At 40.1% G+C, this 23,250-nt stretch overlaps 1 protein-coding gene across 4 annotated transcripts in view; it reads right to left on the bottom strand.

Annotated features, from left to right (window-relative positions):
* The window catches only part of farp2 (FERM, RhoGEF and pleckstrin domain protein 2), a 48,520-nt gene that overhangs the window by 6,833 nt on the left and 18,437 nt on the right, over positions 1 to 23,250 (bottom strand). For 2 of the 4 annotated variants that reach the window (XM_018738699.1, XM_018738698.1), the window contains exons 3-25: positions 20,438 to 20,542; positions 19,452 to 19,494; positions 19,282 to 19,360; positions 19,046 to 19,143; positions 17,870 to 17,984; positions 16,747 to 16,894; positions 16,550 to 16,645; positions 16,304 to 16,467; positions 16,104 to 16,172; positions 15,739 to 15,796; positions 15,443 to 15,650; positions 8,359 to 8,540; positions 7,734 to 7,823; positions 7,504 to 7,637; positions 7,324 to 7,405; positions 6,771 to 7,008; positions 6,371 to 6,501; positions 6,164 to 6,232; positions 5,957 to 6,046; positions 4,354 to 4,436; positions 4,035 to 4,153; positions 3,137 to 3,294; positions 1,733 to 1,840 (exon numbers count right to left, since the gene is read on the bottom strand). In XM_018738699.1, coding sequence (XP_018594215.1) covers positions 1,733 to 1,840; positions 3,137 to 3,294; positions 4,035 to 4,153; positions 4,354 to 4,436; positions 5,957 to 6,046; positions 6,164 to 6,232; positions 6,371 to 6,501; positions 6,771 to 7,008; positions 7,324 to 7,405; positions 7,504 to 7,637; positions 7,734 to 7,823; positions 8,359 to 8,540; positions 15,443 to 15,650; positions 15,739 to 15,796; positions 16,104 to 16,172; positions 16,304 to 16,467; positions 16,550 to 16,645; positions 16,747 to 16,894; positions 17,870 to 17,984; positions 19,046 to 19,143; positions 19,282 to 19,360; positions 19,452 to 19,494; positions 20,438 to 20,542 — 2,667 coding nt within the window. Of the gene's footprint in view, positions 1 to 1,732; positions 1,841 to 3,136; positions 3,295 to 4,034; positions 4,154 to 4,353; positions 4,437 to 5,937; positions 6,047 to 6,163; positions 6,259 to 6,370; positions 6,502 to 6,770; positions 7,009 to 7,323; positions 7,406 to 7,503; positions 7,638 to 7,733; positions 7,824 to 8,358; positions 8,541 to 15,442; positions 15,651 to 15,738; positions 15,797 to 16,103; positions 16,173 to 16,303; positions 16,468 to 16,549; positions 16,646 to 16,746; positions 16,895 to 17,869; positions 17,985 to 19,045; positions 19,144 to 19,281; positions 19,361 to 19,451; positions 19,495 to 20,437; positions 20,543 to 23,250 lie in introns of those variants that run through there. The other 2 variants (XR_001965457.1, XM_018738700.1) reach the window with 2 other exon arrangements.

Raw genomic sequence — 23,250 nt, 5'->3', positions numbered from 1 at the left:
CATAAAAGAACCCAGAACAACATCTAAAGAACTGCAGGCCTCACTTGCCTCAGTTAAGATCAGTGTTCATGATTCAACAATAAGAAAGAGGTTGGGCAAAAACGGCATCCATGGGAGAGTTCCAAGGCGAAAGCCACTGCTGACCAAAAAGAACACAAAGGCTCATCTCACATTTGCCAAAAAACATCTTGATTATCCCCAAGACTTTTGGGCAAATATTCTGTGGACTGATGAGACAAAAGCTGAACTTTTTGGAAGGTGTGCGTCCCATTACATCTGGCGTAAAACTAACACAGCATTTCATAAAAAGAACATTATACCAACAGTCAAACATGGTGGTGGTAGTGTGATGGTCTGGGACTGCTTTGCAGCTTCAGGACCTGGATGACTTTCCATAATTGATGGAACCATGAATTCTGCGCTCTACCAGAAAATCCTGAAGGAGAATGTTCGGCCATCAGTTCGTGACCTCAAGCTCAAGCGCACTTGGGTTATGCAGCAGGACAATGATCTGAAACATACCAGCAAGTCAACCTCTGAATGGCTCAAAAAAAACAAAATTAAGGTTTTGGAGTGGCCAAGTCAAAGTCCTGACTTAAAGCAGATTGAGATGCTGTGGCATGACCTTAAACAGGCCGTTCATGCTCGAAAACCCTCAGATGTGGCTGAATTAAAACAATTCAGCAAAGACGACTGGGCCAAAATTCCTCCACAGCGATATGAAAGACTCATTGCCAGTTATCGCGAACGCTTGATTGCAGTTGTTGCCGCCAAGGGTGGCACAACCAGTTATTAGGTTTAGGGGGCAATTACTTTTTCCACATAGGGCCAGGTAGGTTTGAACAGTTTTTTTCCCTTAATAAATGAAATCGTCATTTAAAAACTGCATTTTGTATTTACTCGGGTTATCTTTGTGTAATATTAAAATTTGTTTGATCTCAATCATTTAACTGTGACAAATATGCAAAAAAAAAAAAATCAGGAAGGGGCAAATACTTTTTCACAGCACTGTATTTTCACACTTACATTTATTTATTTAGCTGCCACATTTCTCCAGAGCAACACACAATCTACTTACAAATATTTATTCATTTCTAGAGCTGGATAATTTTACTGGAGCAATTCAGGATTAACTACCTTGCTGAAAGGTAGTACAGCTGAAGGCAGAATTCAAACCTGTTGCCTTTTTACTCTCTAACAAAGACCGTAAAGAACAATGAGACTAAGTGTTGGACAGTTAGAAACCAAGGGTCACATTAAGTGCTTTGCTGTCTTGTGTACATCACTCATTATGAATGCTGAGTCAAATAAGAGTTTCTGCTGTACTGTAACATTTTTTTTGGTACAAAATAATACAAAGCATGACTTCTGCAATCAGAGTAATGGTAATGTTGTGTATTACTTTGTCTTGAAGCCAGTGTTTTTAAGGACACTTTTGACGTTGTCATGACATGCCCTTGGCTATGACAAGACAATGCCACCTCATACAGCATTCTGTTCTGAAATATTCTTGCTGTATGGTCAACAGCTATCTCATACAACGATTAAACTATCTTCTTCAGATCTATATAATGTAACTTTTCATATTATAACTTCTAATCCATTAAACAAAACTTGTAACACTGTTTTCATCTAAACTGCTGAAAGCTCCTAAATCTCTAATGGCTAGTTGGGTTAAGCTGGAACCGAACACTAGACTTTCAAAGGTGAGGATGTGCTGTAGTGAGAGTACCTGGTGTGTTTTGTAGAAAAACAAGCAGAAGTTTGTAAAGATCACCCACAGCTTCTGCCAGCCATTGCTGTTCTTGAATTTTCTCAAGAGATACCCAGACAGCTGGTTCTGGAGGAAGGTGACAAGGGAGAAAAGGACAGCATGGTTACCTGGGTGCTGCATCCACAGTTGGTTCAGCTCCCAGAGCTGCGCTATACACAAGCATTTCCAGTCAATAACATTGTATGAAGCTGGTTTTCTAAACTCTTGAATTATCAACACTTATCTGTGTGGCTCAGTCAAAGTGTGTTTACATATACAATACCTTGATCATCTTTTCTTACTGATTCTTAGAATTAGAATGAGGAGACAAGACTGAACTTCACCGGAGGACCACTGCGTGGGTACACTGTAAAAGTGTATTAATCGAAACTGGGACAAATCATAGTTTTTCCTCAAGCATGATGGCCACAAAGGTATTTCAGAATCCCAAATTAGAGAAATGAGCAAAAAAAGCGCATAGAAAAAAAGAGCTAAAACAAATTCTGTAGATCTATAACATAAATCAAGCTGTAAAAATTATGAAATCAAACAAATACATCAAGCTGACACTCTGGTGCAAGATAGCTAGAGAGACTGCAGCGGTAGCTCTTGGACCAGCTATACCTGGTTCATGCTCAGGTAATCAGAGAAAGAGAGGTTCTGGCTGCGGTACCAGCACACATGAGTGATGGTGTTGGGCCTCTGGCCTTGACCCAAGAGGTAGCGAGGGGGCAGCTCCGGGGACACGGCTGGAGAGCAGTGCACTGGGGTAGGAGATGTGATGTGGGAAAACGAAAGCATTGGGAGGGAGAAAAATGAAAATGTGGGAGAAAGTAGAAGAGAAGACAAAGAGGACAGAAGCGTTAGAGTCACAGTAAGGAGTGAGTAGGATGGATCAGAGAAAATTTCCATAGAGCTGTTAGTGAGAAAGGGAAGTCCTTCATGTACCTTTGCACAGCCATCATAAACAGGTGCTATTGAACACATATTAAAAAAAAAAAAAAATAGAGACAGACTCTGGAATTCCCTTCTGAGGAACAGGAGTTCCTATTATTCCAAGGAACAGGGACCATGCTCAAATCATCCGGTAGGTGGCGCTATGAGACAAACCCACCCTGCACCAGTCGCTATTCTTTTTCTACCCAATGGAATTGTGCCCAACTAAAGAGAGTGCCATCATTTCCCTTTCCATCATAAGCCTCTTATTAAGGTGCACAAGCAGAGTGTAGAGTCAGAAACATTCAGAAACCATACTGAAAGAGTCTCTTGTGTGCATTGCTGAAGGTTTGTGTGTACAGGGCAGTGTGACAGTGAGCGAAAGGGCTGGACAGAGCAAGAAAGGGGACGGACGCAGGATGTGAGGGGACAGGGAAGGGAAGGTACCTCCACGGCCAGGCTGCGGTCAGACATTGAGACGCTGGTGTTGCGGTGCCAGCAGACATGCATGGTGGTGTTGGCACGGTGGTGCGTCTGCTTGTCCAGGGAGCTGCGGGAGGAGTGTGTGTCATCTTCCGATTCCAGAGACACTTCATCGGAGGACCCTGGGATGTGGTGCGGTTAGGGAGGTGGGAAGGAGGTTGGGATGGAAGTGGAGTATGAAGGGAATAGCGAATTGGGAAAGGAGGGGGGATTAACTACATCACTGCAGGGAGTGTGGAGGGTACATATTATGTACCTATCACTCTACAGATCCACTATGTGTGTGCGTGCACCTGTGTGTGCGTATACCTGTGAGCATTACGTTCAAAAGCAATCATTATTTTGAAAAACAGAATACCATTAAAAAAAAAAAAATCTTTCACATCATAAAGACTATAGGAAAAAAAAATCTCTGGGGTTTAATTAAGAAAACTAATTTCACATAAACACAGTTTAAACCTTATTAAAGTGTTCTAACCCATATTTACCTTGAAGCGCAGGCATATGTTCAACTTATGACATTAAAAAAAAAAAATCGTAGTGTAGTAACAAAATAGTTCAGACTAGTTACATACTATAAAGTATTATGTAGAATGAGATCAGCAGACATCTACTGTGTTTTACAAAAAATAATGTCACCATAATGCTGATCTTCAGTCTACATTTGAATGTCTTTGGGTACCAGTTTGCCAGTGTGTACCACTGGACATTTATGAGCATTCACAAATTAAATGGAGGAAAAGTATATTTTTCTTATTCAGTATTCTTTCAGTATAAAGACTTCTGATGTATTCACATAAGCAACATTTTTCCAAAAAAAAAAAAAAAAAAAAAAAAAAAAAAAAAAAAAAAGGACTCTTACTGTTGGACCTATCGCAGAGGCCAGGATCCAGAACAATTTCAGATTTCTCTCTAGACTTCTTGGCCATGTCGATTGCCATGTTCAAGTCTTCAATCCACTTTGTCATCTCCACTTTAGAGCTGGAAGCATAAAGCAGGGGTAAAGGGAGTCAAACTTAATAAATGCAATAACAAATCTGCAGATTTCAAATTGACAGAAGATTTCGGTTTCCACACTTAATTGTGCCAGTTGTTCGCGTAACAATGCTTGTTATGATATTGCAGCAGTGCTTGTAGCTGTCTGGGGTGTGAAGCTTTATAACCTGATCTCTTACACTCACCTAGCTGCTACAACAATGGTCCTCTGTGCCGCATAGATGGTGAAGCAGTGGGGCACAGACCACTCGTTTTCACTTTCCTCAACCTGGACGAGGTGGACAAAGACATTGAAATGGTGAATTTCAATGCTGCTGTGCGTTCAGCTGCCTACCATGTTCAGATAGAAGAGCTTTGTTTGACTTAAGATCTTACTTTTGTATTTAAAAACAGAGGCTGAAAGAACAAAAGAAGATGCTGAAACAAACTAAAGCTTAGAGCACATTCTTCCACCAAAGATGCTGAGGTGGGGAAGGAGACCTGTTCATAAGGACCATGTGACATATGTAAAGAAAGGTGACGTATGCAGTACTCACATCACGTATAAGGTACATATAAGCTACTTTTAAGGTGACTGAAGAACAAAATGGCAACAACATGCAGAGGTCTCCGTGACATTTTTACTGTCCTGGAGCGATCAGAAGACCACTAGGACAGCGTTATGTCCATTTATCATGACCCCGCTATTCACAAAATCTACATACCGACAACATATAAACTACATAAGCAAAAGCAGTAAGAAAGAAAGCCCATAAAATCAGAAACAAAGAAAACCAGACCTCTTTGAACATGTCGACTTTTCTCACTCTACCAAAATCACCAAAGTCATCCATCTCTTTCTATAATGTGCCTTTTTCCAGCACAGTTTTTCTAATAAGCAGTGATGACATTCTACATTCTAACCCTTAAACAATTGCAGGTTTTGTGACTGCCTATTAAGCCTCTTTAGGCCTCCATAATTGTTGAATAATGTCAGGATATTTGAAAATGCATGTATGCAAAACCTTTAACTACAATATATGCTTTGTTTAAGTGGTATCATGACTTCTATCATAAGCACTTAGGTATTTAGATTTTTTTTTTTTTTTTTGTCTAAAACCTGCATCTACCAGTTCTACACAAGCACATAAGTATAGGGCATTAGCAGTGTCTTCAGGCACTGGAATGACAAAGCCCCTAGCATTACTACTCACCGGCACATCCAGAACTATGAGCTGCATTCAGGAGTGAAGGAGAAACAGTTACAGGTTACAGTAGGAGCCCCTGCATGGTCAAACTGAGGGAAGCTTGTTGAGCTTCCATAGCTCACTCATGTCCAGAAGACCTGCTTCACCACATACGTGTTCTAAGCTCATGTCATGGAAGAACCGCCAAAAATGGATGCCTTTGGAATTTCATGGACTGCATCATAATGATAATGACAATAAAACTAACAGCCTTATCATATGTTCAGTTGTAAATAATTCTAATATTTTACATATAATCACAAGTTAATCAGTTCACCAGCTGAGAAAGAAGAGCAAATACTCAATGAAAATAACTTCAGGAAGAGGCAGAGAAAAGCAGAATTTACCATGAAATGCAGTTGCCATTTGAAATTTTAAAAAGAAAACACCAAAACTGTGCTGTAAAATATTTAATTTTCAGTCGCTTTGTGCATCACAAGTTTGGTGACACGGTTCAACATTATCAGGGAAATACAACTGCTCAAAACAGAGGAGATGTACATTAGTACAGAGCGAGGTGACAGATGTGGGCTGATGCACATAAACAGACCAATATACTCACAAGCATGCCATGTAGAGGCAGCTGTCCATGCACTTTGAACTGGTTTGTGGCAGTCACCCCTTTACTGGTGTACAGGAGCATGTCTGAGAACTGGCAGTACAAAAGGAAGAAAACATTTACAAATACAACATTTTAATTAGAGCCATCTTTGACACCTAAATTGGTTTAAAAAGTCCAATGATCAGACGATCCGTAGAAACCACTTACCAAGAAGAACATCCTCTGCTGCAACCCTTTCTTCGTAAGTTTGTAGAGGCAGCCCTCTCGGATGAATTGCTGGACATCGGAAATAAAACTTGAGCCTGACAGACATATTGAACATTTTATCTCCTTGAACTTTTCCTTACATGAGCCCAACTCACCGTGTCGGTGTTAAAGAACACTGCAGGACCGTCAAACTCTGTTTGTACCTACCCTTCCAGGAGCTGTGAGGTTCTCGATGCCAATCAGGTCCCTCTGCAGCTCTGTCAACTTCTGGAAGTTCTCCAGTCGGATGAGACTGCTCTGGAGCTGAGCGGCCATCTCAGCCACCACTTTCAACGCCTCTGAAAAGGACAAACAGAGGACAAAAATAAGTCATAGAAGCGTATGGTGGCTTCAGTGGGCTGGAAGAAGCCATATACCACTGCAACTAGAAGGTCATTTTAAATTGTAGAGCTTTCAAGACTATCCATCTACTTTAGGCTGTACTTTTGTTTTAAAAAACTTTTCTTGATTTCAGTCTCCTAGAATCTTACAGAACAAAGAACTGAGAAAATCGCTAGGCGTGTGACTAAAGTGCAGCTGTGACTATTGCAGTAGGAGCTACACCCACCCTTGCAGTCACTATGATCACGGTGGTGGGGGGCATAGTGCTTGCAGAGCCGCTCAAGAATTAGCTTGTAGTGCATGAGTCGCTGGATGGGCTTCAGCAGGAAGGTGTTAAGGGGCAAGTAGCAGACCTTCTGCAGCTCAAATTCCTTGTAAACAGTCTCCAGTTTCTTGAGTCGCTTTGTGGCCTTCTCCAGCTCAGTAAGAACCTCATCGTGCTTTTGCAGGTAACTGGTGAATTCCTACATGGGGCAACACAGTTCAACACAGTTCCAAATGGCTGTTATCACCGCCTCACATGAAACTACTGCACACTTGCACAGCATATAAAATAATAAAAAAAAAAAAAAAAAAAAAAAAAAAAAAAAAAAAAAAAAAAAAAAAAAAAATTACTGGCTTTTTTAATTAATCCTTCCCATAATTCATACACACACAGTAGTAATTTAGACAAGAACTACAGCACTATCATACGCTGCTCATGTCTTCCACCGAGGGATAAAGATAGCAAAATGGAGGATAATCTTTCCTTTCCCACAGTCAAGTGAGGTCATACTTACCTTCAGGGCACACATGTTACTCAGCATTACATCCCCAATTCTTTGGTACTCCCCTTTAACATGGGCATTAGACCGTCCTTCCCTGGGGCAAAAAATGGAGAAATGCAAACTCTTCAGATAAGTTTTCCATTTCAATTTTCATTTTATTTTCCTGAGTAGCTCTGTTGGAGAGACACTTACCAGAGTGCCAGCCTCTGTTCAATATCCTTGAGAAAACCCCTGTGAAACTCGTAGATAGGGTCAATGTTGGAGAACAGCAGGTTCATTAAGCCTTCAGGCATGGCATTCTCTTTGATTACCGCACTGCGGAACCACTGCGGAACACAGGGACACCAATATGACTGAAAAATTGTTCATTCAGCAACAGATACTGTGACCCCAAGATAGGTAGTGTGTATTGTGACACTCACCACAGTAATGACCTCGAGGTCTTTTAGATAGGTCCTTTCTGTAGTTAGGATCTCTTTGGCAATGAAGTAGGCCTTGTCGGTGGGAAACCTCTAAAAACGTCAAACCACCCAAAGTAAGCAATTCTGAAGACAACTGGAATTACAGAATAGATCAAACAAAAACCAATAAGGCCAAGATACCAGCGCAGCAAACTCTAAAAATAATTTAAGAATAATATGGCTCCATCACAGCCTTCTGATATGTTGATTCAAGAAAAGTTAAGTACATACAAAAATAATGTGCGTCATCTTAGCAAGGACCTTTCACAATAAATTATGACTTTCCATGTACTCAGAAACGAAAAGACCACCCTATACCTTGCCTTGGTGAAGAACACGATACATGTTTTATAGCACTGCAAGGATAGACTGTAAACAAGCAAGTAGTCTGTTAAACCAAGTAGGGGGTGTTGGGAGTAATAGAAAAACAGCATAAATGTTCTCAGAACCAGTTCAGTGAATAGCATAAGAGAAGAATTTATCTCCAGTGGAACAGAGATGAGACCAGACTGACTATAAGAAGCAGCCATAAGAATAGGGCAAGTGTCAGTGGCTGGTAGGGGAAGATGGTATGTGGCAAGCGTACCTTCCTTCTGCCCTCCTCATCCTCTCCCAGCCGAGGACTGCCCACCTCGCTTAGAATGGGGCTCTGCAGGGGTGAGGGTGTCCGGCCTGGAAGGCTGAGTGCGGACATCTGGGTGGAGGGCGAGAGGGTAAGAGGGCTCTTTGAATCGAAGGGTGGCGATTGAGCACTGTCCAGCGAGCTCCCTGCGAAAGAGAAGATTTTAATAAAGAAGAGCTCCAAACAACTGGTTCATCTAATACTCATAACAGTGAACTAGTTTATGCATTTCATCATGTCTCAGGTACATAAGAGCATCCTGAAGACATTCCATCAGAAATTTTTAAACACAACTACAGAAGATTAGTACAAAAAAAAAAAAAATTCACATATTTAACATCCCCTCCCAAAACAAAGCGAGTCCCAAGATATTTAGACTGATGAAGTTGGCCTTTAGTTTGCAAGCACCTAAAGGGGACTTTTAGTTTCTAAGAGAAAAGTCACAAATGATACACACAGAACTGTTTTGACAGATCTCCTGCAAACTGAAGGCATAGCTCTTTACACTCTACTCCTTACAGCAAGAAAACTGGAAGAGGGGAGGGGGGAAAAGAGGAGGAAAAAAAAGAAAGAGGTGGCTTTCTGACCCGGAACTAAATTCCCAGACAGCAGCTTATCAAGAATGTCATTAGTCTGGCGGCTATAGATCGGGGAAAAGTTTACTTTGGTACCCTGTGTGAGGCAGATAGGCAGCTGGGGTGGAGCACAGCTTTTGTGGAGAATAGCAATGGAATTCCTTGGCCTGGAGCCCAAATAAACAGAGTGTGATCATGACTGGAATGGAGCTATGGACACTGCAGGAAGTCCCTGACACCTGCAAAAGCTAGGGAGGCAAAGCACTACAAATGTACAATAAATCACACCCATTGCCCAAATATCAGTTGCCCTCACAATTTAAGAATGCATGCGCTTAAGTTTTTCCCCTATAAAAATTTCTAAATTCCTAGCCAAATGGTGACACTATGTTAATTGCAGCAGATAATATACTGAAAGATAAATGTGTTATTTTCCCAAAGCACAAAAATATTTCAATTTCTGTCAAGGTTTGGCATACACTTTATTTCACTGGTCGCTTTAATGATGTGTATCCAGGTCAACAACAGAGCAAAACATAAATGGAAACTGGAAAGAAAAACTCAGACGTATCCTGCTCCTAAAAGGCTGTCAAACTAGATACAGGGTTTAGCGCAAAAGATTAACCAACATTTTCTGCCCTTACAAAGTATTTAAGGCCACAGGTTTGCCTTTCAGAAATGAACGGATTCACCTATGCTATGTTGTGTGTCCATTTACATTTATTCATTCAACTGATAATATTGTAAGTTGCTTTTGAGAAAAGTAACTTACAATATTAAGTTATATACAATTATTTACCCATTTATACAGATAAGTTGTTTTAATGAAGCAATTTAGGGTAAATACCTTGCTCAAGGGTACTACAGCTAGTAGTGGGATTCAAACCTGCAACCTTCAGGTCTGAAGGCAGCAGCTCTAACCACTACATTACCAGCTGTCTTTTCGCTTAATACTGCTGCACTTACCATTTCTATTTATGTACTGTATAAACAATACCACTCACTAAAAATAGATGTAATCATGTCAAATTAAATTGTGCTTTTAGCTGCCAAAGTTGGCAGGTTTGACAAAACACAAACGCATACTGCATACAGTACACAGCAATTCGTGCAACAAAACAAATCCCTTGAATTCTACATCTGATTGCGTACACGTTTTAGATTTACTATTAAAAAAGACAAAATTTTTTAAAAGAAAAATCAAATTTATCAAGTTCCTACAGAAACTGTCCTTAAATAACCCAAGTGTAAAGCTCAGCTATTTCGTCATGTTCTTGTTTTGAACTTCATATCTACAAAGATTCAAATGAATTTAAACAAGTCCAAGGTACTCAAAATATTTTATTTTTTTTGAAAAAAATCAAAACACAGGTATGTGTATGCTGTTTTACAACATTAGACATACAACGTATTCATTAAAATGTTATAACCATTGTATCCTTCAATACTTATAAACCCATAGGCTTTAGCACAAACTAAATAAAAGTCAAATCATCTATTTTGGCTACCAAAAGAAATGTGTAGGTTAAGACAAAGTTCAAAGGCTCTGCGTTTTGATTCGGTAAAACTGAAGTGAAACATAGGCTTTCAATTATAACAGTACCTTGCAGATCCCAAAACTGATTACATAAATCGAAGAATGGAGAAACTAATGCGAACCACCCACATTTTGCAAGACAGGATCTTCAGTCTGCTCTGTCCGACCGCAGATCTCCACCGCCTGAGCTGTACTGAAACACCCAGGAAAAACTGTCCAGTTAAGTCCATTCATTTTTCACTGTGCTGAATAATTGAAAAGCTGGCAAATTTTTGGGACGACTGATCAAAACTGGCATTGCACAGGAGTTTTCGGACACAAAACCTTTTAATAGCTACTTTTTCATTGCAGCGGTAAAGTCATAGTCACGTGAAAGTGCTTGCTAGTTTCCTTCAGGCTAAAAATATGAATAAAACTTCCAAAGTGAAGCTTAAGTCGGCAGAAGGTCACTGCGTATGTCTTGCACCGTAATGGCAGAAGAACACAGAACCGAGAGAAACTATAATTTCATTCATCGGCTGGTTGCGCCAAGGCTACCCTTCCAGCTCCTGCTCACGAGGAATTACAATATAAAACTACTTACAATATAAAACTGAGCGCTATATAACAAGAATGCGCCTCCTGCAATTTACACTTCAGACATTTATCACCACAAACTTCTGCACTATAAAACAGGAAATTCATATTTATATTTTTTCCACATTATACATGATACTTGCTGTAAAAAACAGCCTATATATATATATATATATTCTCAAAACCATAATGGATTTACAGGTATGGTCAAAGAACAGAGCACATGTTTAATACTGAAAGGTCAGGATGGAAAGAATGCATAAAATGATCCTGCACACATCTAAATTAGGATGATTTATTACTACTGTAAGTGAATCAGTTGCAATCTTAACTTTAATAAGTTAAAAATTAAGAGGATAAACAGTTGAAATACAAAGCAAAAATTGTGCATCGTAATAAAAAAATAAATCTGCTTGATTAAGATAAAAACTTAATTCTCAATGGAATTCCTAAATGAAAATCACCCATTGAGAGCTTTATTTTAAGGTTTGAGGCTTCATTAGATGGGGAAAAAAAATTAACCTAAGTGAGTAGAAATTTCACACAATTGCAAAAAAAAAAAAAAAAAAAAAAAAAAAAAAAAAAAAAAAAAAAAAGGGGTATTTTGTAATGATTTTATCTTTAATGTTTGGATTATATATAATCATTAAACACTTTAGAATATGGTGCATCATCAATTATAAAAATCAAGCAGAAAATTTCAAACAGCTAGAATACTATTAGTGTATTGCATTATGGTAGTACAGTAATTGGCTACAGAACTTTTTAGGAAGTAAGCAAGGATAGATTGCATAACAGCTTCACAGCAGTGATACATGGTCTAGTGTTGTACACTTTGCCAGGCTGGGAAAGTCAGCTGAATGTCAAAATTTAGAGAGGAGCAGCATTCAACATGCAAAATTCCACAGATGCTTGGTGCAAAGCTGTATAAAAGAGCCTTCATATGCACTGGTATGAAGACAAGCTACAGCTGAAAGACATAGAGAAGCCTCTGCAGAGCTAGTAAAAGGTCATCCGCAATAAGAATATAAGGCAAACATTCTCCTCTAAGACCATGCAACAAAATACCTTTTTATGTATGATGCCTGTGTTGGAAGCATTTACAATGGCATCTTGAAATAAAACATAGTAATTCATTACTCCAGTAAATTACAGGACTCTGAACAGTCCCTCACAGTGTATTCTCTTTCGGACAATGAGTGAAAACTATATAAGGAAAAATTACAAGATGAAATACGAGGGATATGAGTTCAGAATGAGGACAGTTTTCAATTTCCTACCAATATATAAAATTCAGGAACACAGAATGCTGCTAAAAAAAGGACAGAGTAAATCATGTAAATTGTACTGAGAAGCTGAAATGAAATAGATAGAGGGCATTCTAAATGTGATCATTTTAAAAAAAAAAAAATCCTTCCTGTTAAAGAAGATGGGAGAAATATGTCTAGAATACACGATATTAAAACTGAACAGTGAAGGCAGTAGGTGTTCTTGGACACTATGATGTCCAAGTCAAAATTATAACAACAAAGCAAATAAGTCTATTATAAAATTTACCCTTTCTTCCAATGAGATTGGTCAAAAAAAAATTAAAAACAATGGCTATGTAAATCCAATGAAATGCTCAAAAAAATGACTCATCTGTATATAAGGCCCCCCACTAACTTGAAACCACTTGTGGAAATACTGCACATTTTTTATTCTATCCAATGTCATTTTACTCCCACAACCGGTATTTCACTCCGCAGCACCGCTGCTTTAACAGACTTGAGACAGAGATACACAACTGACGTAAGTCAAGTCCCTAAACAGGGTTAATTCATCAAGTTCTAATGTATTAACCTGTAACTTACCCTGGAAACTATGACAGCTAACATAAAAAAAAGCCTTAATGTAGCAATCAAATGAAGGTCACCTAGAGTCAAACATTCATTAGAGGCACAGAGTGGGGTTAGCAATTGCATGTCGTTTGCAGAGGAAAGGTTATAATCTTATTAATGTTATATCAAACATCTGTGTGAAAAATTATGAAAATGTCTCCTAAAAAGGTTGAAAAAATGTCTCTAACAAGGCTGAAAAAATGCAAAAGGCACTGGGAAAAGCTGAACAGAGGAAAAAATAAAAAGAAAAAAGATTAAAATTTCAGAAATCATATTTTTTAATTAGGAAATTATTCTCCCCCCCCAACAAATGATAGTTGAACCTCCATTGTGAAAGGATCAAACTGACAGTAACTTGATGAAATTAATTAACCCCGTTGTGTGAGGGACGGCTGTATTTGTTAAGCCACACATCACGTGATAATGTACACAAATAGTTTTATATTGAAAACATTATGCATTGGGTCCTCATGTTTCAAATATTTGTTAGAAATTTTCCAAGATACATTTTCCCCCCTTTTTGTTTTTTTTTGTCGTCTATTGAAGGGAGGAAAAAAAAAAAAAAAAAAAGACAAACACCAATTGCATTTATGCAACTTAACATTGTAGGAATATGGGACTAGAATAATTCAATTTCTTTCAGTGTTTAGAGCTCCTCTGATGTGATCAGTACTGAAGATGACTGATTAAACAGTGATTAAACTACAATTCTGCTGACCTTTTTTCTAAAAATTAGCTTTAAATTTAATGTAGCTTAACGATAAAAAATGTTAAAATGTCTTGTGATTTTATGTGTTATAGTTAAATCCAAGACTTTTATAGAATCAACCCTGCAAGCATACTGATACATCTCTATTCACTTCTATTAAATGCATAGATAATAAAGCGAATGGGAAGTTACCAAAGGGTGATCAATACTGCAGAAGCTCCTTTAAGATACCAAAAGATAATGAAACTATTACAACGCAGCGGTTGTATTACAATCCAGTGTTCCCTGCTAAATGCCGTATGTGTCCAGTGTAGGCACTACAACACACAGAACCTGCACAGGATAAGTAGCTGATAAAAACGGAATAAATGGTTTTACAGAAAATCTCTTTTTTTTTTTTTTTTTTTTTAACTGAGTAACTCATGGGACATCTGTATTATATACAGATGCGCCTCGACTTATGATTTTTCAGCTTTGAAATGGTGAGCTGGTGATAGACACTCGGTACAAATTGGACTGCGAATCGAGTTTAGATTTTTTTTTCCCCCCAGAGCAAGCAATATGCAATGTGATACTCTTTCGCAATGCTGGGCAGCGGCAGCGATTTGCATCGCCTAGTCGGTCATGCAGAGGTGCGTACTATGTGTATTAAATGCATTTTCGACTTACGATATTTCCAACTTACAATGGGTTTCGTGGAACATAACTCCATTGTAAATTGGGGACCACCTGTATCATACATATGTGCTTTTCCTGATTGTGAAGTAGTGGTCGCCAACAACTTTACGACCATGTTGAGAACCCAGTGTATCTAACACTATGCAGAAATAAAGATAAGGTCTTATTCCCACCATGACAGGAGTCGTTACATGTTTATACCAGTGGCCTGGGGGGGTGTCCTGAAGGCCCTAATTTCTAAGATTATGGCATTCTATTTAGAAACCCTCCCTAGTGCTCATGGTGGCCAGAGGGTTACTGAAGAACAGATTCTGATCAGGGGGCAGTGCATCATCAGAATCCCAGTTCCAGGTGAAGTCTGAGCTGCCCCTATCCGAGCCCTCGGTAGCTGTTGGGGGGCAGCTGAGCTGCTCAAGTTGTTCTGCCAAGTCACTGAACTGAATGGCTGAACTGGCCTCAGAACGGATCGAATATGCTGGAAAGTTCAGCATCGAGCTAACCTCTGAAGGATTTTCAGAATCTGGCAAGGCCAGCAGGGACAACTCGGGCACACCCAAACCTGAATCTGATACAGAACTCAAGGCTAAGCAGTCCAGCGAGCTGCAGTTGGACTGACTGCTGATGACGGAGCTATACTCAGAATGTCCCATCCCTCCTAAGGGGAAGACACTGGAGTTCCCATTTAAATCCTGCCCCCCTGGACCCATGGTTTTCTTTGGACTGACCATCATGAATCCATGTGTAAGCCCTGTATCTGCAAACTCACAACCACATATATCAGCACCACCACTGAGAAGTGAGCTTTTGAATGGATCATCCTCATAATAATCATCATCATCATCATCATCTATAAACTCCTCTTTGACCTTCAGGTCTATGCTGTTACACAAAAAGGTGAGTGCCTGCCTTGCTCCGAGTTGCCCTACATCCAACTCTTCAGAAGTGAGCAACACTTTTTTCTCCCTCATTCCTCTCCCTCCCACCTCATTGTCGTTACAAGTGCCATTTAGTAAAGTCTGCAAGTGGGATTTGCTACACTCAAAAGGCAAAACTGAAGGACTGCAGTCTCCTGCTGTACAATGACAAGGGGCACCTTGGAAAGTGTGGGCTGGAGGGACAGTCTTCGAGTATTCCTCTTTTGGACAACTGAGTATCCCGGTAGGCTGCTGCAACTGTTTGGAAGGCTGGTGCTGCAGCTGAAGGGGTTCTCGATGAGGGGTAGGGCTCGAATTATGCAGGGAGTGGAAGGAGACTGAATTTGGAGACTCAGGCACCCTCAGGCTATCACTGAAGTTCAGGCTCTGAGATAGAGAAAGCAAAACTTTAGGATTACAAGCAAACTTGTTTCCAAATGGTGTCATCTCTATCAAAGTCTTGTCTTGAACTGACCTGTTTTGGCACATCAGAAGCCAGAGAGCGAGTAGACCCACACATCTTACTGTTCCTCCTACAAAAGGAAAAGTATATGTAAAACACCTGGTAGCATAGTGGTTAGAGCTACTGTTTTTGGACCCAAAGGTGGCAAATTCAAATCCCACTTCCGGCTGTAGTACCCTTGAGCAAGGTACTTATCCTGAATTCCTTCAGTAAAATTACTCACCTGTACAAATGGGTAAATACTTGGAAGTAGGTTAACATTGTAAGTTTCTTTGGAGAAAAGTGTCTGCTAAATGAGGGAAAGTAAAATCTATTGTGAAAGAGAAGTTCGACTCAAACAATGTGGTGAGTTTTGGCAAATGCAAACAACTGCTCACCTCTGGTAGGGTGTCCGTCGAATACCACTGTCCCTCATATACTCCATAAGTTGCTTCTGTGTCCTCCCACTAAAATAAACATCATGGACTCCAATTACAAATGCGACACTACATCACTTCCCCTTTCAGACAGGCTGTACATTATTTGTGCACCATCAAGGGTTGTGCAGGACAGATGGGTCAGAGATAGCAATGCCTGCCTGTATCGGAAGGAGGACCCTCTGCTAAAGAAGACAGCTTTAGCTTTGGGTTGCTGCTGGTCGAAGAGACGGAAGAATGAGTGATGTTCTACGCATTTCTTCCAGAACACTTTGCAGTGGTCCCTACTGGCCATGGTGAATTCAAGTGTATCCTGATGGGGTCCCTGGGGAAACAGCAGCAGGCTGAGCTTCGGGTCTAAACTCCGGTGACGACATCTGGCCTTCCTGATGGCCTTCAATACTCACATGAACCTCTGGATGAAGCTTGATCAGGAACCTCTTTCTCTTGAAGCTTAGCTTGCGAATCTTGGACCAGTTGAAAGTGTTTATTTTTGTATTACCCTGAATAAAGACCAAAGACACAAAGTAAAAGAATCACTCAAGCACAGATGAAGCAAATCATAAAGTATTATTATTATTATTATTATTAAATTCAAAATCACCTGGAACACCTGCAGGCCCATGTGAGCAACGCTAAGGTTTATTTTGCTACCTTCACGGTCTGCAGCAGGGTGGAAGCGCACCCCATACATTTCCAGTTTGCGAGCAATTTCCAGGATTTGAAAATCAGATTCTGCTGGATTTTGACCTCTGAAAGGAAAAAATGAGCTAGCAATTTAAAATCAAGAGCATGAATGGAAAAATCACAAAAAATAACCAAATGTTAAATTGAATACGACACATCTACTGTAGTTGGTCTTCTTTTAGTCAACCTTTAAGCAAAGAAACCCGCTTACCCCCGCTCCGAACATGCGAACACTACACGTTCTGTTGCTGTATAGCTAATAAAAAAAAGCATGAGCCTGGATTAGTGAGCGGGCTGACAAGACTGCACTGACGCACGGTCAGCCAGGAAGGATTACAGCAGGCTGCCAGGTCAGAACTGCAGCTGCAGTGCCAGGGACAGATGAGGACATCTTATAGAAGCGCATGTCAACAATACTACAGTTCATCCAGCATCATCAGGCAACAGAAACATTCCCTGGCTTTTAAAATTCAACAGTTTTCTGAAATACCAATGGAAAAACATGGACAGGATACAGTACAACAACAGTACAATCATGCCTCATATAAGAACGTACTCTGAGGTGGAAACCAAAGTCCAACATGATGTTCATTTTCATGCAAGGATGGAAGAAAAAATCTGGAGGCCAACGCTAGAGGGGCAACTCTTTGCAGGAAAAAAAAGCATAATGCATCCTTGTGTATCGAACAGAAACAAAGGTTTAGCCATTGTCTAACTACATAATAAATTACAAACTGTACAACATGTGATTCTCATTTCTTGTCCTCTGTAGCATTCCCCACACGTGATACCGATTTACCATTTTTCAAGAATGGAAAACTACTTTAGAATCTGATTTTGAACAAAATCCATCCAAATTCAAGAACAGAAGGTGTAGAACAAAAGACTTTTTTTTTTTTTTTTTTTTTTTTTAAAAAAAAGCGTCAACATACAAGGTCTTTAGAAAATTTACAAAGAAAACTGTCAATGGCTTCCTACCGAAGGCCCTGTCAGAGAGCAATGGTAGGTTTTGAACCGGACTTGGGGAAGGGCACACTTACAGGTGTTTGCGGTGGAGATCCATAATCTTTTCCTGCAGTCGGTCCTGGATGGGCAATAGCTTGTTCTGCTTCAGGAACTCCCTGTCTGCCGTGTCATCATAATCGCCAATCTCCGCTATGGACGTCAGTGAGAGGGAAAGTGCTTTGTAAAACTCCATAGTCACAAAAACATGCAGAAAGTAAGTAACAGTATCTGTAACTACTTCATGAACAGACGGTCAGAAAGTCAATCAGCTAAATTCTTTAAATAAGCCAGGATCAAGTAACATGACAAAGTCGGGTCATTCCTTTCGAACGGTGGCAATTTTTAGACGTTTCGAGGAATCCCTTAATTCAGTAGTCAGATTTTGTGAAAAAGATCTCTGGAGAATAATAAAGACTAAATAAGAAAATACTGGAGAAAAAAGGGAAAGCCTGATAAGTAGTCTCCTTTTGCTGCATCGACATTATGTCAGGTTTTGTCTGAAGAAAGCCAGGACGCAATCTTCAACCCTCTATACTTATTGGCAAGTGCTAAATAAGGCTATAATAAGCACTCTTGTGGGAGTCACTGGATCTGATGAATGCTCTGCATTGTTGCCCAACAGTTAAAAATATACAACACTAAAGGTAACCAAGCTCCTCCAATACACACTGCTAAAGAGATTCACAATTGGCTTTAAATATAAATATGAACACCACAATGCGGTAATGTCTCCCCAGTTACAGCATCTAAAAATCAGTGCTTACCATAGAGAGATCAGTACAATGTACTCAAACTGTACACTGAACTGCTTACGTACTTTAAACAGGACTGATTAATAAGTTAAATTTTTTTAATCCATTAAATTGCATCTATTTACAGAAAAAACAAATCCATTTACAAACAGATCTTCAGAAATTAACTTCACCAATTATGCAAAAGGAAACTCACACATATTTCAGGATACGTCTGCACGTAGTGTTGCGCATCAAGAAAATAATCGCCGAAACTATAGCCTGCTTATTTCAACAACACGGCATAAGATTTAAAACATTCTCACATTTCAGACAAAGGAAAGAACCTTCAGAGTCGCAAAGCTCTGACTACTTTCAAAGAAATGCGTTTTCACCATGCGTTGGCTTCGTATTACCTGCAAAAAGTACGCCATCTCACAGGTGTTCCAGAGAACACAGCTGCGTGGGGTGGGTACTCACACTGTATCAGGTGGGAGATGAGAAGGGCAGCAGTGTTCTCGGTGCAGGGAAGCCTGTTCTCCATCAGGTCCCTCTTCAGCTGCAGCACAAACAGGTATCTGGGGCAAGGAGAGGTACACAGTCACCATGTGCAGTGCATGAGTTAAAGAGAAGTTCACTTTTGTCACAAGCGCAGTTGGAAGTTGTCTTACAAAACGTTGGTGGACGGTCAGGTAAACGGTACAACAGCAGCCCACCTTGTGAACTCCTCCTGCAGCTGCCCTGGGTCCGGGGGAAAGAACTTCACAGACAGTCGGAATAATGTGTTCATAGGCCCTGAGGAAAAACGAACTCAGCAACACAGAACTTCCAAAATAACAGTGATTTCAATCCAACTCCCAAAGGAGAACAATGGGTCTATTCTTACTTCTCACTTGTTTAACAATAAGCTTCATGGGTTCCAACCAAACCTGGGGGGGAAAAAAAAAGAAAAAAAAAGAAAAATCGTAATTCAGCATTGCAGCTCCGCACTCCGGGTAAAACAAACATGTTAATTGTCAACTCCAGCAGTGAATCCCTTCATTTAAAACCTCAACATACAGTAAAACTAACAGATAAAGCCTTACTTTTCCCTTTCAGGTATGTGGTACAAATTACACTTAACAGTAGCTATGCTGACTGTATTGCATAGTTTGTTAATATTGTCGGGTTTCTGCTGTCGATTCTCCAACGAGGAGAAAAGCATGTCTGAACACCATTCGCCGTTCAAGTTCTCAGCAGAAGACGAACCGAATGCTGCTTTTGGTGAAAACAGAATATCGACAGAGGAACACAGCTCCCACAATCCTATACAGCATGTTAACTCCACTCAAACCGGGACGGCGTGACTACACTTGTCCCAGCATGCAGTGCGTGGGTTACCTGAACAACCATTTCATGTCTCTTGACTCTTGAACTGAATTGAGCAGACTAGTGTAAACAGAATCTGAAGGGTGACTTCCAACTGCTCTGAATTTACATTTTTTCCCCTAACAAAATTAGTGGGCCCCTGAGGCTTATTTAATGTCTTCATCAAGATCTACCAGATTCCCAAAATAAAACTTTGTAAACATTTTACAGATGGCCGAGAATGGCCTCCTACTGCAAATCCTTACCGTTCTTTAAACATTAATTTTTTTGGTCTCCCTTTCATATTGTGGCATTTTTTCAAGAGCACATTTGTGTGTTCTCTAGTCAACCAATTGGCCAGCATCCTTTGGCACTCAGCTGTCATCACCCAAGCTCCCTTGCCATTACAGCTGGCTGTGAAACTCTTTGAAAGGGAACAGAATGCTAAAGACTCACGAGAGAGAGAGAACTTAAGAGGCTGTGTTCTACTCAAGCGAGCATACTTCAGAAGTGGAAAGCACATACCCAATTCATCTGAACATTCTGGAACTCCAAGCCAAAATAATCACTCTCAATGAGGTTAGACCTCTGGAAGACCGCTGAGAGAAGCATTTGACCGATAGCTTTTGCCTGCAAAGAAAGAGAAATTCTGTAGGTGAAGGCAAACAGCCCTAGTCAATCTCCCACTTCCATCACTGCTCACCTCTCATAACTCATGTTCCGCTGCAGAATTTAAAGAGCGAGGTTAAGTAAGGCAAAACATAGGAGCAGGTCGATCTGTTACGATGTCACGGTTAACGGGTATCGGAAGTAACTGGGGTGAAGAGCAAACCTCGTCCCATTCAGCCGCTTCCCCGCTGCAACTGCGCTGGCAGTCAAGCCTTTGTTTGTCAACGCACACACAGCTTATAACGGCTGATGGAAAGGAATGAAGAGGAGAACCCATAAAGAGAGTTCAAACACAGCTTAGAGCTGCAGTGCACAAGAGCTCTACGATCTGGACTAATTACTATTTACGGAAAATGAACAGCACTTGTGGTTTGGAAATTTAGGCAGCGGCTTTTTATAAGAAAATTACAGGGGGAAACATCTGGAGGTAATGTAAAAAGATGCTTTAAAGGCATCCAAGAACAGTTGGGTTTGTGTTGGCAAAACTAATTTTGCCCTTTTCTTCAAGGGGTTAGCAAGAAAAAGAGCAGTTACCCTCTTACAGTGAACACCTAAAAAGTGACTACTTAGCTGTAGACATTCTCTGGTTCTCATTGTGGGCAATAAAACTTAATTTTAAAAACTTATTACATTTGGACCTAAGATAAAACATTTAATTTATACAAATGTCAGCTAGTAAACAAATAAGCAACCTAAACAGGGGGGAAAAAAATACTACTGAACAAAAACAGAAAAAACAACAACAATAAGAACTGGTAGTAAGTATAATACAGGCAGTCCCAGATTAAGAATGAGTTTCGTTCGTAAGTCTGTCTTTAAGTCAAATTTGTACGCAAGCCAGAACAGTTAGGTACGGTTTGTGTCTAACGTCAGTCAAATATTTGTTTTAGCATACAGTATATTGTGTACCATTCTATGCATAAAAAGCATTAAAGAAACACTTCCGAATACACTAAAACATCTTTAATATAACAATAGAGTAATAATACAATGTAATGATAAATATAACTACAATATTTATAATAGACACAGAATAACAACAAATGTTACTACAGTATGAGAGGAGAGAATGTGCGCGTAGGTATTATATATAAAAAAAAAACCTAACGTTCGCTTCTCCAAAGTTCGTTGGCATTTCACCTTTTTCCGATCGCTTTATTTTTCCACTTTAGTTTCAATCATGATCATTTTCCTTTTGATGCATCACCATCACTTGCATCCCATTTATGCTTTGGTGTCATGGTTAGCAGGGTAAAGACAAAGAAAAAAAAAAAAAAAAAAAAGACACTAAACCCAAAAACAGTAACACACAAGACACTTAACAGTAATGTGGTCTGTGTCATACTGAGCGGGTAGGAGACTGAGGTAGGTGTGTAGGTGTGTGGAGACCCAATTGGGGGATCTTTGTCGGTACACAAGGAAGCAGATGAGATTCGTGGACGGGGACAGGCATGGGTCGGTCGATGCACAATCGTAGGTCTTGGAGAGAATCCGACGTCGTAGTCGAGGAAGCGATGCAAGTGTTGGGAGCTGTGGATTTCAGGAACGGGAATGGGGGATTGAGGAGAACAAAGGACTTGGAAGGACAGGTGGGTTGCTGTGGATTCACTCGAGCGCGCTGGAGAAACAAGACTATCAAATGAGATTCCGCAACCAGGGTGTGCAGGTGCGGCTTCTTTATACCCCGCTGCTCTGATTTTGGACAGGTGTGGATGTTCAGGGTGAGGTCGTGAGCGTGACAGTCCAACTGAAAAGAATCAAGTCTTTGTCCTACCCGGGCTCTCACGCTTACGAGTCACTGTAGACACACATTTTGCTGCACGTTCCAAGGTAGCGCCCCTTTGTTATTACGAACCATTGTATGTAACTCAAATTTTTAATATAATAGGCTTTATGGGGGGGTGGTTCGTAACTACGGGTTGTACGTAAGTTGGGCATTTGTAACCCAGGGACTGCCTATAAGGGAACAGCTGGTAATGTAGTGGCTAGAGCTACTGCCTCTGCAACCAAAGGTCGCAAGTGAGAATCTCACCTCCAGCTGTAGTACGCTTGAGCAAAGTATTTACTTTAAATTGCTCCAGTAAAAATTACCCCGCTGTATAAATGGGTAAATAATTACAAAATCACTAACATTGTAAGTTAGCTGGGGGGGGTAGGCTTGGCCGGGTCTCACTTTCTGGCAGGTCTGGGGTTCAAGTCCTACTTGGGGTGCCTTGCAACAGACTGGCATCCTGTCCTGGGTGTGTCCCCTCCCCCTCCAGCCCTGCGCCCTGCGTTAGGCTCCAGTTCACCATGACCCCACTTGGGACAAGCGGTTTCAGCCAATGTGTGTGTAAGTCACTTTGGAGAAAAGCATCAGGTAAATGAATAAATGTAAATAAAAAAGGTTATGGTATTAGATACTCAAGTCCAGTGAGGACCCTTATTACAGAATTAGGAAAGGTACAATACTGAATATGCACTGAATATTGTACAATTTCGGCACTGCCTACTTATTAGTTATCATTAGGTATGATTAAAACATTTACTGAACTACTAATTTAAGTTATTTTCTTAACATTAACATCACAATTTGAATGGTATTACTATTTATGAATTATTACTATTACTAAAATATTTAAAAATGTGTACTGCATTAGGTTCTGTAAAAAACTTGGGTATAGCTGTAG

Source organism: Scleropages formosus, chromosome 3 (genome assembly GCF_900964775.1).
Source record: "Scleropages formosus chromosome 3, fSclFor1.1, whole genome shotgun sequence".
NCBI classification, from domain to species: Eukaryota; Metazoa; Chordata; class Actinopteri; order Osteoglossiformes; family Osteoglossidae; genus Scleropages; species Scleropages formosus.
The sequence above is the reverse complement of the archived record's forward strand: the minus strand, read 5'-3'. Positions and strand labels throughout refer to the sequence as shown.